Here is a 16462-nt window from a genome sequence, read left to right as displayed (position 1 = left end):
TAAAGTTTAAAGTATTCCGAGTTGGCAAGTGACCTCTAGGTAAATGTTGGCTAGGTTGTATCCACAACATTGTTTATAAATTTGGCACACAGTAAGCAAGCTATTTAGTAATGAGATGATCATTTTACACTTACCACATGCAATAATACTTTGCTAGGTCCTGTGGAAAAAATTAAAATACACAATTTCTGTTTTCAGGAGTTTTATGTTAAGTGAAATATAAAACAGACACTTACGATGCAATCAAATAATATATTTTATTAATAAATGATTATATAACAGGAAGGAATTTATGTGTCAAATGAGTGCTGGAGGTGAAAAAGCTATAGATGGATTACTGTGTTCTGCAGAGGTTAGAAGGTCCCAGTTGGGAAGGGAGGGAGGAAGAGGTGTAACTGATTTGAGTATCAATAGACAGTTTGGAATTAATGATAAAATCTGTCTAAGAGTAAGGGTGTTAAAAATCAAGTATATGGTAAAATTAATAGAGCTTGCAAATGAATAAGTAAAAATAATTTGTATTTCCATAACACTATCCATTTGCTATATGGATATATAGGCTTCCCTTGGGGCTGAGCTGGTAAACAATCCACCTGCAATGTGGGAGACCTGGGTTCAATCCCTGGGTTGAGAGATCCCCTGGAAAAGGGAAAGGCTACCCACTCCAGTATTCTGGCCTGGAGAATTCCATGGACTGTATAGTCCATGGGGTCACAAAGAGTCAGACATGACTGAGTGACTTTCACTATTTGCTGTATACCATATATTAAAGACTTGTATTGGTATTTAGTTGTTGAATTGTTAATCATACCTTTGGTAGTTACCTTATTACTTTAGGAAATTTAAAATACTTAAGAGGAAGCTTAAAAGTGTGTAATATTTAGTCTAGTTTCTGTGCCCTCTAAAAGCTGAAAATTCTATAAACCAAAAGACCAGCTAAACACAAAAAAGTTACAAAAACAAAATTATGGGAATGCCAAGACACCACAGATTGAAAGTTAAGCAGCTAAAAAAATTATTTTCTATCCATCTAAGACTCTGTTAAGGTCTGGCTAAAATTAACAAGGTTAACACTGCAAAAATCAACAGGTTTCTCTGTTAAATTAAAACCAAATAATTACAGATCAGGTTTTATGAAATCTGCCAATTTTAGAGGAACAAAGCAAAGTAAAATGTCAAAATAAAATGTATACCACACGTTGAAAATGAATACAAAGATATTCAGCATGCCAGAGAATAAAAGATTCTAACACTCAGAAATATAACACTCAGATAAAAATACAACCAAATAAAAATACCTGAATTATACTTTACAAGTTTATATTACATGAAACATGATCTAGTGAGGTGAACCAGATGAGGAAGAAATTAAATGAAAAACTACTGTTAAATTCTCAACATCTTCATTTTGATTCAAAGTTCTCATTGTCGTCAAAGGGAAAAATGAGTAAAAAGGATAAATGGAATACAGGAAGCTACAAACAGGGATTTTATCAAACAGAGATGATACTAAAAAAAACCAAAAAACTTGAGTTTAAAGATTCAGCCAGAAATTTTTAAACCCAGAATATACCTAGTTTAATAAATTTTATAGGCCTAGAATACAGTTTAGTAATAAAATAAGCCTGATACTATGTGAATAAAAAAGGGTAAATTTATACTTCTGAACTTAATTTCTAATAATTTTAAGACACTGCAATTCATTCAATAAACTACACCTTGTACACTGTCCTTTAATGACTTGACAAAATTTAGGTAACTCTCATGTCTCATTGGAAAAGACTCTGATGCTGGGAGGGATTGGGGGCAGGAGGAAAAGGATATGACAGAGATGAGATGGCTGGATGGCATCATCAACTCAATGGACATGAGTTTTGAGTGAACTCCGGGAGTTGGTGATGGACAGGGAAGCCTGGCGTGCTGCAATTCATGGGGTCGCAAAGAGTCGGACACAACTGAGCAATTGAACTGAACTGAACTGAATGTATGAGTAATCATTCTTCATTAGAATGAAGTATAGAAGTTAAATTATATCTTAAATCTTCAATACAGCAGTTTAACTTCTTTGGAACTATCTGTTTCTCAGTATTCTGTATCCGAAATTAATAATTCTTTTATAGAAATACTGGAAAAGAATTATGCATTGTTGACTGAAATCATGTATTCAAATAAATTCAGGAGTGTCCTTCTCAGGCTTCTACTTTACCTCACTGGTTCAAAGATAGCAACAAGGAATCAAAGTCCATAGTCCATGGAGTCGCTAAGAGTTGGACATGACTTAGTGACTGAACAACAATGAGAATAGCAATACAGCTTTACAGATTATACTTCCTCTGTGGGTAAAAGTATTAAAGCAAACAGCAGCAATTTCATAATAGAAGGGAATTAGTAACTACAACCACAATTAATTTAGACTAAAAAAAAATAATGTAATTATAAAGATGTTAAATATATTCCTATTTCCTATAACAAAACAAAGATTCATTTTTAAAAAAATGGCAAGAAAGAAACATACGTTTTCACATATTTAACTGTTGGAAAATACAGAAGGCAATACTAATGACCAGGAAATTGTTGTTCAGTTGCTCAGTCATGTCTGACTTTTTGCGACCCCATTGACTACAGCACACCAGGCTTCCCTGTCCTTCACCATCTCCCAGAGCTTGCTCAAACTCATGTCCATTGAGTTGGTGATACCATCTAATCATCTCATCCTCTGTCATCCCCGTCTCCTCCTGCCTTTAATCTTTCCCAGCATCAGGGTGTTCTTTAATGAGTTAGCTCTTCGCATCAGTATTGGAGCTTCAGCTTCAGCATCAGTCCTTCTAATGAATATTCGGGATTGATTTCCTTTAGGATTGACTGGTTGGATCTCCATACAGTCCAAGCGACTCTCAAGAGTCTTCTCCAATGCCACAGTTCAAAAGCATCAATTCTTCAGTGCTCAGCCTTCTTTATAGTCCAACTCTCACATCCATACATGACTACTGGGAAAACCATAGCTTTGACTAGATGGACCTTTTTCGCAAAGTAATATCTCTGCTTTTTAATATGCTGTCTAGGTTTGTCATAGCTTTTTTTCCCCAAGGAGCAAGAGTCTTAATTTCATGGCTTGTAGTCACCATCTGCAGTGATTTTGGAGCCCAGGAAAATAAAGTCTGTCACTGTTTCCATTGTTTCCCCTTCTATTTGCCATGAAGTGATGGGACCAGATGCCATGATCTTTGTTTTCTGAATGTTGAGTATTAAGCCAGCTTTTTCACTCTGCTCTTTCACCTTCATCAAGAGGCTCTTTAGTTCCTCTTCACTTTCTGTCATAAGGGTGGTGTCATCTGCATCTGAGATTATTGACTAGGAAGCAGCAAATACTATTTCATTTTTTAATAAAAGATAAGCCCAGGGTATTACTGGCCATTTAGCTTAACTTCTGTGGTTGAAAAACTACTAAAGTTGCCTTTATCAGAAGCAGCCCTAAGTTTCACGGAAACTCAGAGACAAATAAGATGGCTCAAGCATCTAAATAAATCTTTAGTATTACAAATTTCTGATGTTTCTGAAGATACAATTGTACATAATAAAAGACAAGAAACTACCACTATCTGGGTTTCCATGACACATATCAAGAATACCACAGAGATTCTTTTAGTTGATGAACTATTTATGAAAAATAAAGTAGATAAAGAGTACAGATGCCTTGATATGAGAACTATATCAATGTAATCCTTGCTGTCAAGTGTCTACCATATTCAGGCTACAGGTGTAAAAAAACAACCACCACGAGGTTATCCAATGATAACATTTCACTCCTCAAATGCTTCAATTTATTTTTCCATTAGCTGTGGCTGTTTCTAAATTTAGATATATAAAAAGATGTACAATTTAGATTTCTCACAAAGCTTAAACTGTAGATTTCAATTGTATCTCACAGAAAAATGTTATGATTTTCATTTTAAGAGGTTAATTTAAATGAATTGATTTTGGAAAAAAGGAATAATTTTTTAGAAATCTGTTCAGAAGCTAATGTATTGAAACAACAAAGTTAAATACTGAGGTGGTTAAAAGCTTTATTCGTTTTTGGAAACTGCTCATTGATTCACACTGAAAAGTAGCTATCAATTTTCAAAGCAAGAAACATGATTCTAAGAAATTCTGATTTCTATTATCAAAAAATTCATATCACATATATTTTACATTATTTTACTTCATGACGATCTCACTAGGTAAGGAACAGCTGCTTGCCATTACTGAACTAAGAAATTCTGGTTAGTTGAAATTAATGATCTACTCCATCTGGGCTGAAACACAAAGCAGATTTCATAACTACTGTTAAGTTCAGTTAGGAAGAAATCTATTTAATTTTGAAAGTAAAGTACCAACTTTCCAGGACTGAAGTACCTTAAATCAAATATAAAAATAATTCAGCCTTATGGGCAATATGCAGAGCATACAATTATGAAAACATATGAATGACTACATAGTAGGAAAAAAAAGTGAGCCATTTATTCAGATACAATTACCTTCAATGCCTTTTATTTCCAACCTACTACAGATCTTAGAAATCTTTCCTTCATCTCTTCAACTAAATGAGTTCAATAAAGTAATTAATATTGGCAATAGTACAACACATTAGAAGGCAGAATATGCAACAACTTAGGCTCTAAGTACAGAATCCCTGGACAAAGGAAGGATGGCACAATCAACAGGGGTATAATAAATGTAAGATTCATGTAAAAATTAAATTTTACCTTGAAAATACTAGCACAGTGTAGAATGAAAAAAACTATTGTTATAAACTGTCTACATCTTCCCAATCAGAGAATCAAATAAGGGTTACTATTTCAAAACTAAAGCAAGTGAAAGTCACTCAGTCATATCTGACTCTTTGTGGCCTCATGGACTATACAGTCCATGAAATTTTCTAGGCCAGAATACTGGAGTGGGTAGCCTTTCTGTTCTTTAGGGGATCTTCCCAACCCAGGGATCAAACCCAGGTCTCCTGCATTGCAGACAGATTCTTTACCAGCTGAGCCACAAGGGAAGTCCAAGAACACTGGAGTGGGTAGCCTAACCTTTCTCCAGTGGATCTTCTTGACCCAGGAATTGGACCGGGGTCTCCTGCATTGCAGGCAGATTCTTTACCAACTGAGCTATGAGGGAAGCCCCAACTAAACCAAAACCATGGCAAAATGAGACTGTTAAAATTAAATACACTGGAAAATAAAACATAAATTAGTAAACTATATATTTAAATAAATACAGAATAGAGAAAAATACCACATTTTCAAACAGTAGTAAATCTTAAAGATGTCATTTTAAGTTATACATTCTAGAAAGTAATAAATTAAGAGCAATTTTCCTTGTTTTAATTTTCCTTGTTACAGCCTTTTTAATGGAGATCACATCAAAGACTACCTTGGAAAAAAATAATGATGAGTTAATAGGTTTGCTTGGTGTGTACTGATATTATGTCTAAAATCATTAGCAGAAGACCATTTACATACTAAAAGAAGTGCTTATAAAGCTTGAGAATGAGCAAGGTGGCAGACAAAAAACACCTATAGCATACATTAAAAGTATTTATTTTTGTCTTGGTTATCATCTTACCTGAGCTGTAGAAAAGGTCAGGTCTCTCGAGAATATCTCCTTCATGGATATATGGCTCAATTCGATCATCACCATACAAGTACTGCTCACTCTCATCCATCTGACGACTTTCTACCATCTCCAGCCACTGAGAGTTATGCCAGCGAAACTTCTCACTCTGAATTTTCTTGGCCCATTCTTCATCATATTCCTATTGTAAACAAATAGTCAATTATTTTTATAAGTTTATGAAGGAATTTCTTTGATACTCAGATAGCAGTAATTTTATCTTACAAGAAGAGAATTTGAGGGGGCTTTTGTTTCAGTTAGAAGAAACATTAAAATTACCTTTTTGGAATAATGTATACAATAATCAATAGAAATCAATTTATTACATATATTAAAGACATCTCTGTTTGGATTACCAATTGCTACTGCTGATGGCAAAAACTAGAAAAGTTCAAATTTCACAAATTCTTTATCTAAGTATCACTAGAATTTACGTAAGCAGTCTGACTTAAACTTCCAAATAGTTTTGTGACTATAATTATGTGGCACTAATGACAGGTGGTTAAGCATTAAAATTATATCTTTTGCTATATCTTTTTGTTTAGATAACATTTTCACTAGCCAAAAAAAAAAAAAAAAAAAAGCAACATTAAAGTATTTCTCCTAAAAACTGAAATGGTTTACTACAAAAAAACAAATAGAATTTAATTCAATTCTGTTTCAACAACAGAATAATAATGTCTTATTTGGTCATAATTATTTCTTTAAATATCTCCTGTTTGGCAATGAACTCTTGAGGAGCAAAACAGTGGCTTATTCACTGTATCTGTAACATCTGTTCACAGAGAAGTTCATTGGTGGGTGTTTCTGAAGGACAAGTAGACAAGTTATAAATATTAGAAAAGCTACAGCTGAACCTATCTAGCTTCACGGGCTATGGCTACTTCTGACAAGTATATTCACTTAAAAATCACTGGACAGTACCATGGATTACTTGGAAAAAAGACTTCTGGTATTTCTTGTCATTCTAATCACAGGTTCCTTAGTATTAAATTCCTCTGTCATATCTTTAACACTTTTGTTTATACTTTTTTTTTTTTAAGTTGGAAAGGTTCCAGGCAATACTATTGTCCTCCAGTAGTTGAAATGATTACAATAACTTTAAATGCTGAGCAATTTTCATTCAAAGCTAAGTAAGGCTCAAATCAAAAACTGTCATCACAGAATAAATTTCTGGGATGTAAGAAGAAGTCTGAAATTTTATAATAAATGTAATTATTATTATCAAAATTTTTCTTGTTAAATTTGAAATTTCACATTATTGGTATATCTCTTAGCAGTGTCAGCTGTCATGCTGTGTGTTCTATAGTGCACAACTCTGAAACTTGTACCCCCACAGATCAGCATTCTGAAATCCCTACCCTCAGCTATCTTCTGTTTCTATCCTCAATGAATTTAGCTTAGCAATCATGGCAAAGTCATAGTTTCTTTATGTCTTAGATTCTAAATTTATAGATACTAATCATCTGGTATGGTATAACACAAGGAACATTGGATAAGAACCCAGGTCTTATCCTGGGTTCTCCTTCTAGGTTTGATACTAACAGAAGTATGCAACTTTGTAAAAATATTTCAGTATCTTTTGGTCTCAGATTCTTTAATTATAAATCAAATCTAATGTTTATTCAAGTCCTAATGTTCTTTAAATAAAAATCAATGATTAATACCATTACTTCATAAAGCTGTCGAAATAACTATCCATCTGCCAAACTGAAGAACAGCAGCAATATATGGAGTTCATCTTTTAAAAATTACATAGCAATTCTAAATGAATACATAGTATCAGAAATTAAAGAAATTCAACATGTATCAATTAAAACCAATTCCCTTTAACCCCTCTCCCCCAAATCTCTACTTTCCTCTTACACCACTACCTCTTCATCATCAGAAAATAACTCTGGGAACTCAGATGTCATAGCTCAAACACAGCCAAGAAATGTCATCCAAATTTATCAAGCTATTGTGGAAATACTCTAGAAAAACAGTTCTTTTGCTTCATTTTTGAAATGCTTCTTTTCACAAGGAGTGCACCCTAACATCCTTGCTATGGAACTTTAGTTTGTCTTGTATTTAAAAGTAAACATGCCTCATCTTTTATTTTTTTCTCTTCTCAGGTCGTGACATTATTATCTTAAGCACTAGTTTTCAAAAACTCTAAAGCATCACTAAAGACTTATGGCTTGATTTTAGGTGGAATGTGCCATCCTTTTTGAAGTCCTATATCATTTTGTTTACTACTTAACCACTGAAACGTTATGAAGCCTTAACCAGCCTATTATCAGAGCCTGTTCACTATCAGGAAAACTCTTTTGTCACTGGCTTCCGTCACACCTTGTATCTGATTAACACACTATAGGGTAACATAGAACTACATAGATCTGCTTTGTGTTCTAATGTAACTGATGGAAAACAGATTTCTCTTTCTCCTTTAATGTGGCAGCCCCCTAATTGAGAATGTAATATGGTTTATTTAATACAATTCTTCGTACTAAATTAAAGCAGATCTAGAGTAATTGAGTTGCTCATTAAGGTTACGCTATTAGCTGCTAAAAAGATGCCTTTTATATGTTAGAAAATACTTCTTTCCAATGATATGTATACACAGATATACACGTAATAAAACACACATACATAATAGAGTTGTTGATTTTTATGCACATACTACCTACTTCTCAGTAGTACTGTCCCAAAAGTTGCCCTTTAGTCTTGACTATGGCATTCTCTAACCAGACCTCAAAGTAAAATTATCTCTTCAACTCTGTTTAAAGCACTGAGGAGGCTTATCTGTGTAATATCACTTCAAAGGCAAGGCAAGCAATCACTCAGTCGTGTCCGACTCTTTGCGATCCCATGGACTGTAGTCTACCAGGCTTCTCTTTCCATGGGATTTTGCAGGCAAGAGTACTGGAGTGGGTTGCTGTTTCCTTCTCTAGGGGATCTTCCTGACCCAGGGATCGAACCCAGGTCTCCTGCATTGCAGGCAGAAGCTTTACCCTCTGAGCCACGATGCCCAAAAGTAAAAGATATAACTAAAGGAAATTTATTTAAGTGAGAAACCATAACGTTTCTTTCATATTATACTTTTTTTTAAATCCAACTGCTGACAATTAAGAAACCAATATAGTAACATGCATAATACTGACAGGGACTACACACACGTGTGTGTGTACGTGTGTGTGTGTGTGTGTGTGTGTATGAGGAGGACATATCAATCCACTCCAGTATTCTTGCCTAGAGACTCCCATGGACAGAGGAACATGGCAGGCTACAGTCCACAGGGTTGCATAAGAGTTGGACACGATTGAAGTGACTTAGTATGCATGCATGCACACATACACATGTATGTATATATACACACAGATACACACACATGTAAATTCTAACTAGGAAAAACCATACATTTCTGCAATATAAAAAAGAACTCCAAAAGAAGACTAAACACTAAACCCAACTGGGTTTATCTCACAAAATCCAATTTGATTGTATGGAATTGAGAATACACAACAAACTTACAAATCTGAGAAATGAAAATTTGTGAAGGCTGTAAAACAAACAGGAATGAACTCCACCCACTCTGGAAAGAACATTTTAGAAGTTTCTGACAACTCACTCGAAAATCCCTGCTCTGTGCCCATCACCAACCTGCAAGCTAATTTAAAGTAAGTATTTTATTCATTTTACCAATTCCTATCCATTCCATGCCTTTGAAATCCTCTCCTGAAATAACCTGAGTTTTAAAGCTAACCCTATGAAAATTTCTCTATAGCTTTCCTTTTCAAGATGTTGTATGACATTTTCAGAAGTGGTTTTCCTTGCTGGAAGTTTATTAATAAACCCACCTTTCCCGTCTGACACAGACTTGCCCTGATAATTTTTGTGGAGACTGTAACAAACAATTGATGTCTTAGAAGTTAATGCAAGCATACATTAGTTTATTTCCTTTCAATATGCCAGTCTTATTAGATATAATTGTTTCTATCCTAGAATGAAGAAGGCACCTTGTTTTCCTAGTTTGAAATAATTCCAGATTATTACAATACACACAATTTGCCAATGGTCAAAATTAAGAGTTATTAAAAGTAAAAGGCTGCCATTCAAAATCTCAGTGACATAAACCTCTGTTAGTATCAAACCACACGTAGCCTGTGGCTGGCTGGAAAGACAACAGACATCAGTCTTACCAGAGAACCTAGGCACATTCCCACAAACAACCTGTAGATACAATTTGCCATTAGTACAGAGGATCTATTGATAGGGCCATGTGGTAGTACTGCTCCTAAAAGGTCAGTTCGTGTCTAGACAACAGTATCCTGGTATCCAGATTGTAAATTTTTATATTCTAGAGACTTCATCGGAGAAGGCAATGGCACGGCACTCCAGTACTCTTGCCTGGAAAATCCCATGGACGGAGGAGCCTGGTGGGCTGCAGTCCATGGGGTCACTAAGAGTCGGACACGACTGAGCGACTTCACTTTCACTTTTCGCTGTCATGCATTGGAGAAGGAAATGGCAACCCACTCCAGTGTTCTTGCCTGGAGAATCCCAGGGACAGGGGAGCCTAGTGGGCTTCCGTCTATGGGGTCGCACAGAGTTGGACACGACTGAAGCGACTTAGCAGTAGAGATTTCATGTTGCCTTTAATTTTCAGCGTCAGCTTTAGTGTTTGGAACATAGTATGTGCTTACTAAACATGTATAAGATGGCTGACAACCCAGTAATGTCAGGGGAGGAAATCATTTATTAATTGGGGAGGAATTTGAGGTTCTCAAATACTTCAAAAAAGCTGAAGGAATACTGAGGTATAACAATCTAATTGGGTTTTCAGAAGCTCTCTATGTATAGAGGATTCTGTTCTTCCCTTGATAATTCCCAAGGCTTGGAAGAGAAAAAACAATTGTCAATTGCTGCATGATTGCTTTGGAAGACGAGAAAGCTAGGCTTCTCTCTCCTTGCTTCTCTTTTCCTTTCTGCAACTACCCCATTCCCAACCTCCCAAAGTTAAATGTAAGGCCTAGTCAGACTTGTGACAATTTGCTGATGAGACCACAGAGACTGCATCATCAATCACACAGTCCTCTATGATGGAGAAAGTACTATGAACATATATCTGTTTCAATTCACTAATTGAGGGCTTGGGCTTAAATACTGTATATTAAACACTTTACCACCTGTGTAAAATAACATTTGCATAACTTGGAGGACAAACACTTTGCTGCAGATGGCATATTTCCCTAAGGCTTGCATGGCATCTAATTTTTCTTAGTATTATTTCATGATGTTTGTCTTGAGTGCAAGAATTTTGTTTTCTTAAAGATAAATTGCCTTAAGCTACAAATACTCCTACTCTATTTTATTTTTTATTATTATAGACTATAGCTATGGTGAAAATACTCAAGAATCAAAATCTATAGATAAAAACGTCTTAAGAGATCATCTGCTTTCATTCTAGATAGGTTTCTAACAAACAATTTTAGAAAGTTGGTTATTTAGCTGTTATTAATGTTAATTGGACAAGACTTCATATTATCCCTTGACAGTCTATTCCCAGTGTTTCATCATCTTTGCTGTGTCTAATCAATGTTTCTCCTGTTTCAAATTAAGCCCATTCTCTCTTGTTTTACTCTTTAAAAAGATGTGGGACAAGCAAATAGCACCCTGAGTTGTGATCAGTAATTGAGTCTAAGCTCAAAAATCCAAAGAATGGCAGCAACGTCCCAGGTGAACCTGAGAAACTTTTAATGATGCATTAAAATGGCCCACTCCTCAAATTTCTCCCAAACAAGGAGGCCCAGTAAGCCAGGAAAAAACTTTGGTCTGAGGTTAGCTGATAAACTGAGTCCAAATTCAACTTAGTCAACATAGATTCAGAACATGGGTAACTGAACACATGAAGCACTTCTACACTAGCATAGGTAGTTCCCTATTTTTCTACACTGTACTAATCAAGATCTTTCAGTAAATTGTACTATTCAGTTAACTTCTTTGACATGAAGTCTTAAAATGCCAAATTGAGCCATTTGGCAAGACAATTCTAAAGTAAACTACAAATATAACTATGCCTGGCCAAAACATATATTCCAAATAACTTTCCATACTTAAAACCCAAACTGTGAACAGATTATCTTCCCAGATCATTTTAACAGTCAAAATGAACAGAAAATAATGTAAATGATAAACTGTACAGGTGGCTCAGACGGTAAAGAATCTGCCTGCAATGCAGGAGACCCAGGTTCAATCACTAGGTCAGCAAGATTGCCTAGAGAAGGAAATGGCAACCCACTCCAGTATTCTTGCCTGAAGAATTCCATGGATAGAGGAGCCTGAGAGGCTAGATCACAAAGGGTGATCATGGGATCACAGTCTCGGACATGACTGAATGACTTTCATTTCACTAAGGAAAGGAAATGTTGATTCAGATTTTTAATCTATATATAAATGTCACAACTAGGATTGAATTTTGGTTGAGTTTGAACAAAACATATCAAGTGGCCATCATGTGGTCAGATCAGATCAGATCAGATCAGTCGCTCAGTTGTGCCCGACTCTTTGCGACCCCATGAATCACAGCACGCCAGACCTCCCTGTCCATCACCAACTCCCGGAGTGCACTCAGACTCACGTCCATCGAGTCAGTGATGCCATCCAGCTATCTCATCCTCTGTCGCCCCCTTCTCCTCGTGCCCCCAATCCCTCCCAGCATCAGAGTCTTTTCCAATGAGTCAACTCTTCGCAGGAGGTGGCCAAAGTACTGGAGTTTCAGCTGTAGCATCATTCCTTCCAAAGAAATCCCAGGGCTGATCTCCTTCAGAATGGACTGGTTGGATCTCCTTGCAGTTCAAGGGATTCTCAAGAGTCTTCTCCAACACCACAGTTCAAAAGCATCAATTCTTTGGCGCTCAGCCTTCTTCACAGTCCAACTCTCACATCCATACATGACCACAGGAAAAACCATAGCCTTGACTAGACGAACCATTGTTGGCAAAGTAATGTCTCTGCTTTTGAATATGCTATCTAGGTTGGTCATTACTTTCCTTGTGGTAGATGCTTCATATATATTTTCTCTAATTTCTTTAATCTTCAGAAGTATCAATGTAAACTAGATCTTCAAAAAGTTAAATAAATTGCCTGAGATTATTCAGCAGGTGAGAGAACTAGAATCAGTTGTATTCTAAATGCAGTACTCTATAGGGTCAAGCTGCCACCTCATAAAGGTCAAAGGTTGAATCTAAGACCAGAATCCCTATTCAACTGAGGAAAAAAATGTTTCAAGAAGAAGTTGCTCCTCCTGGTACAGTTTCCTATTGACAAGCTAAAATTGAGCCAGGGCCTCAGATCCTATAGGTGTATAGTACAGAAAGGTAAAGCAACATTCTTCAAACAGAATATGGGATGTTTCCAAAGTCTGGTGTCCATCTACCCGCTGTATTGGACTTCTCTTCTAAGAAATCCAGCTATAACTATGACTCAGTTGATGCAGTAGCACAGGATAGGACTTCCAGATCACACTCATGATTAAAATGTGAATATCTTTAAATGGTCTCAGTTTAACAGCTTTGATATTTTTGAATAACGTTTTAGACTTTTAAGTTTTCCAAAGTATGAAATGAAACAATCTAAAATTGCTTGGCAGCATATTAAATACATACTTTATAAGTCTGATGTAGAGAGATTAAGTAAACCTTCAGATTACTTGTTTCAATTTGTTTTATACTAACTCACATGATCAGATAGCATTTTAGGGAACTATATATATAGGTAGCTGATATATCACCAGTTTCATTTCACTGATTATTATTCTTGGATTTCCTCTTATTCACAAGACTTTTTATAAATGTAATAATCTAAAATAATTTTCTTTGTTGAGTTTACATTTTAACTCTGACCAAAATTTACAAGTCCTTGCAAGGAACGTAGGATCAACAAAGTAAAATGAAGACTAAAAATGTTCATTGGATTTCAAAACATGAAGGTCCAGATGACTTTTATAAGCACCATTTCAATGGAGTAATGGATGCAGAGGAAGAACTGGTAGAAAAGAGAAAGGGGAAGGTAGGAAAGATGGGGAAATGAAAAAATGGAGGAAGTAATATTTAGAGATTTTTTTCAAAATGTGGATTCTAGAGAGAAAGAGGGAGCTAGGACAGAAGATGCAGGGTGGGGAAAACTCCTACTTAAGATCAGAGACTTGAGCCCAGAGACTTGAGCCCAGAGCTTAGAAATACTGGGAATGAGAATTTTATCTTATAAGAAACATATTCATATTTTACAATAAATATTTTTATAAGACTAAGCTGGTATTTTGGAACTACCTACCACTAACTTACATTCTTATCCAAACCTATCTAATACAAACATCTAAATGTATTTTTACTTTCCATCACTTCTTCTCAAAATAAGGTAATTTTAAAAGTATGATAAAGGCAATTCATAACAGACTGACATTTCTCTTCTTCTTGCTTAAGGTAAGATAATCAGATATAGAATTTTAGCAAGTTTCTTACTATTACACTATATACTTTATATACAACAATGACATTAGTGATCTCCTACAAAATAGTACAAGAACCATGAAACTGTTTATAAACCCTGTGACCAGTGGCTTATGTGTTGAAACATCTTGGTTAAACAAAGGTTTAATACATAAAGCTTCTCTATTTTAATTTATATATCAAAGCTAAAATGTCAGTGTACTGATTTAGTTTTAAACCAGTAAAGATATATTGGTCAAATCCAAAAATCAGATGATACCAAATAAACATGAATTTCTGAACTAAAATGTAGGAGACTGACCAGAAAGTACCTGTTGATTATCTGATTTTGTAATGAAATCACTAGCAGAAATGCCAACCTAGAGGATTTCAAGGACGTTATTAATTGATTCTTTATAAACTTCTATTCTGATCCTTTTAAGGGGCTTCCTTGGTAGCTCAGCTGATAAAATCCGCCTGCAATGCAGGAGACCCCAGTTTGATCCCTGGGTTGGGAAGATCTGCTGGAGAAGGGATAGGCTACCCACTCCGGTATTCTTGGACTTCCCTGGTGGCTCAGCTGATAGTTTTGAAACACTTAAGTTGAAAACGACCGAGCAGGTTATATTCAAGAAATTTTTTACAGGGTCAGTCAAAATAAATAGTGTAAATAGAGTCCAAAGAAGGAACGAGATTGCCTATGTGTGTATGTTACAAGCGAAAAATATATTCAAAGAAAGGTAGTGTCTAGCACATCCCAGGTACAAGGGTCAAGTCTAGGTGGAAGGGCAGCACAAAGTCTGAAGAAAAGTCTGCAAAGTGAGCAAGTTTCTAATGCAGGACTCATTATCCCTCTGATCAAATTCTTAATAGTGACATATACTTTTAAAATTTCTAAAGTTATGAAAAACATTAAAATTTGGGGGTGTTTCATCATTCCAAACAGTTCTAACAGTTAGAATCAGACATGGCACAATGAACTGGTTCCAAATTGGGAAAGGAGTACTGCTGTATATTGTCATCTTGCTTATTGAACTTATATGCAGAGTACACCATGCAAAATGCCAGACTGGATAAAGCACAAGCTGGAATCAAGATTTCAGGGAGAAATATCAATAACCTCAGATATGCAGATGACACCACCTTAATGGCAGAAAGCGAAGAAGAACTAAAGAGCCTCTTGATGAAAGTGAAAGAGGAGAGTGAAAAAGCTGGCTTAAAACTCAACTTTCAAAAAACTAAGATCATGTCATCCAGTCCCATCACTTCATGGCAAACAGATGGGGAAACAATGGAAACAGTGACAGACTGTATTTTTCTGGGCTCCAAAATCACTACAGATGGTGACTGCAGCCACGAAATTAAAAGACTCTTGCTTCTTGGGAAAAAAAACTATGACAAACCTAGACAGCATATTAAAAAGCATAGACATTACTGACAAAGGTCTGTATAGTCAAAGCTATGGTTTTTCCAGTAGTCATGTATGGATATGAGAGTTGGGACCATAAAGAAAGCTGAGTACCAAAGAATTGACACTTTTGAACTGTGGTGTTGGAGAAGACTCTTGAGAGTCCCTTGGACCAAGGAGATCAAACCAGTCCATCCTAAAGGAAGTCGGTCCTGAATATTCATTGGAAGGACTGATGCTGAAGCTCCAATACTCTGGCCACCTGATGTGAAGAACTGACTCATTGGAAAAGACCCTGATGCTGTGAAACACTGAAGGCAGGAGGAGAAAGGAACAACAGAGGATGAGATGGTTGGATGGCATCACCAACTGGATGGACATGAGTTTGAGCAAGCTCTGGGAATTGGCGATTGACAGGGAAGCCTGGCGTGCCACAGTCCATGGGGTCACATAGAGTCAGACATGACTGAGCGACTGAAGTGAACTAACATCATTCCAAAACAACTTGTAAAACAAGTCAATGTATACAACAAAATTTATCAAAGACTTACTTATGAGATTCTATTTTATTAAAAAAAAATTTAATGACCAAACTGTAAAGTTGATGGTGTTGAGTTTTGGCAAGACTGTCATCAACCCCCCTGCTTCTCTGCAATAATTTTTCTGGAAAACAAGTGATTCTGAGATGACATGTAGACCAGATATAAAACTTTGAATATGTATAAAATCTCTTTAAGTAAGCAACCCCTGCCCAAAAGTAGAAAGCCAAAGGTTTTAATAATGTTTAAACAATGAATTTAATGTGCAGAAGACCTAAATAGACATTTCTCTAAAGAAGACAAACAGATAGCCAATGGGCAAATGAAAAGATCCTCAACATCACTAATTATCAGAGAAATGCAAATCAAAACTACAATGAAGCACCACTTTACCC

General features: G+C 35.8%; 1 protein-coding gene across 1 annotated transcript in view; it reads right to left on the bottom strand.

Annotated features, from left to right (window-relative positions):
• Positions 1 to 16462, bottom strand: part of KIFAP3 (kinesin associated protein 3) — a 142029-nt gene that overhangs the window by 29727 nt on the left and 95840 nt on the right. The window contains exon 18 of the mRNA XM_005902387.2: positions 5605 to 5794. Coding sequence (XP_005902449.1) covers positions 5605 to 5794 — 190 coding nt within the window. The remainder of the gene's footprint in view (positions 1 to 5604; positions 5795 to 16462) is intronic.

This window comes from Bos mutus, chromosome 16 (assembly GCF_027580195.1).
Source record: "Bos mutus isolate GX-2022 chromosome 16, NWIPB_WYAK_1.1, whole genome shotgun sequence".
NCBI lineage: Eukaryota > Metazoa > Chordata > Mammalia > Artiodactyla > Bovidae > Bos > Bos mutus.
Note: the sequence above shows the minus strand (reverse complement) of the source record. Positions and strands in the feature narration are given on the sequence as shown.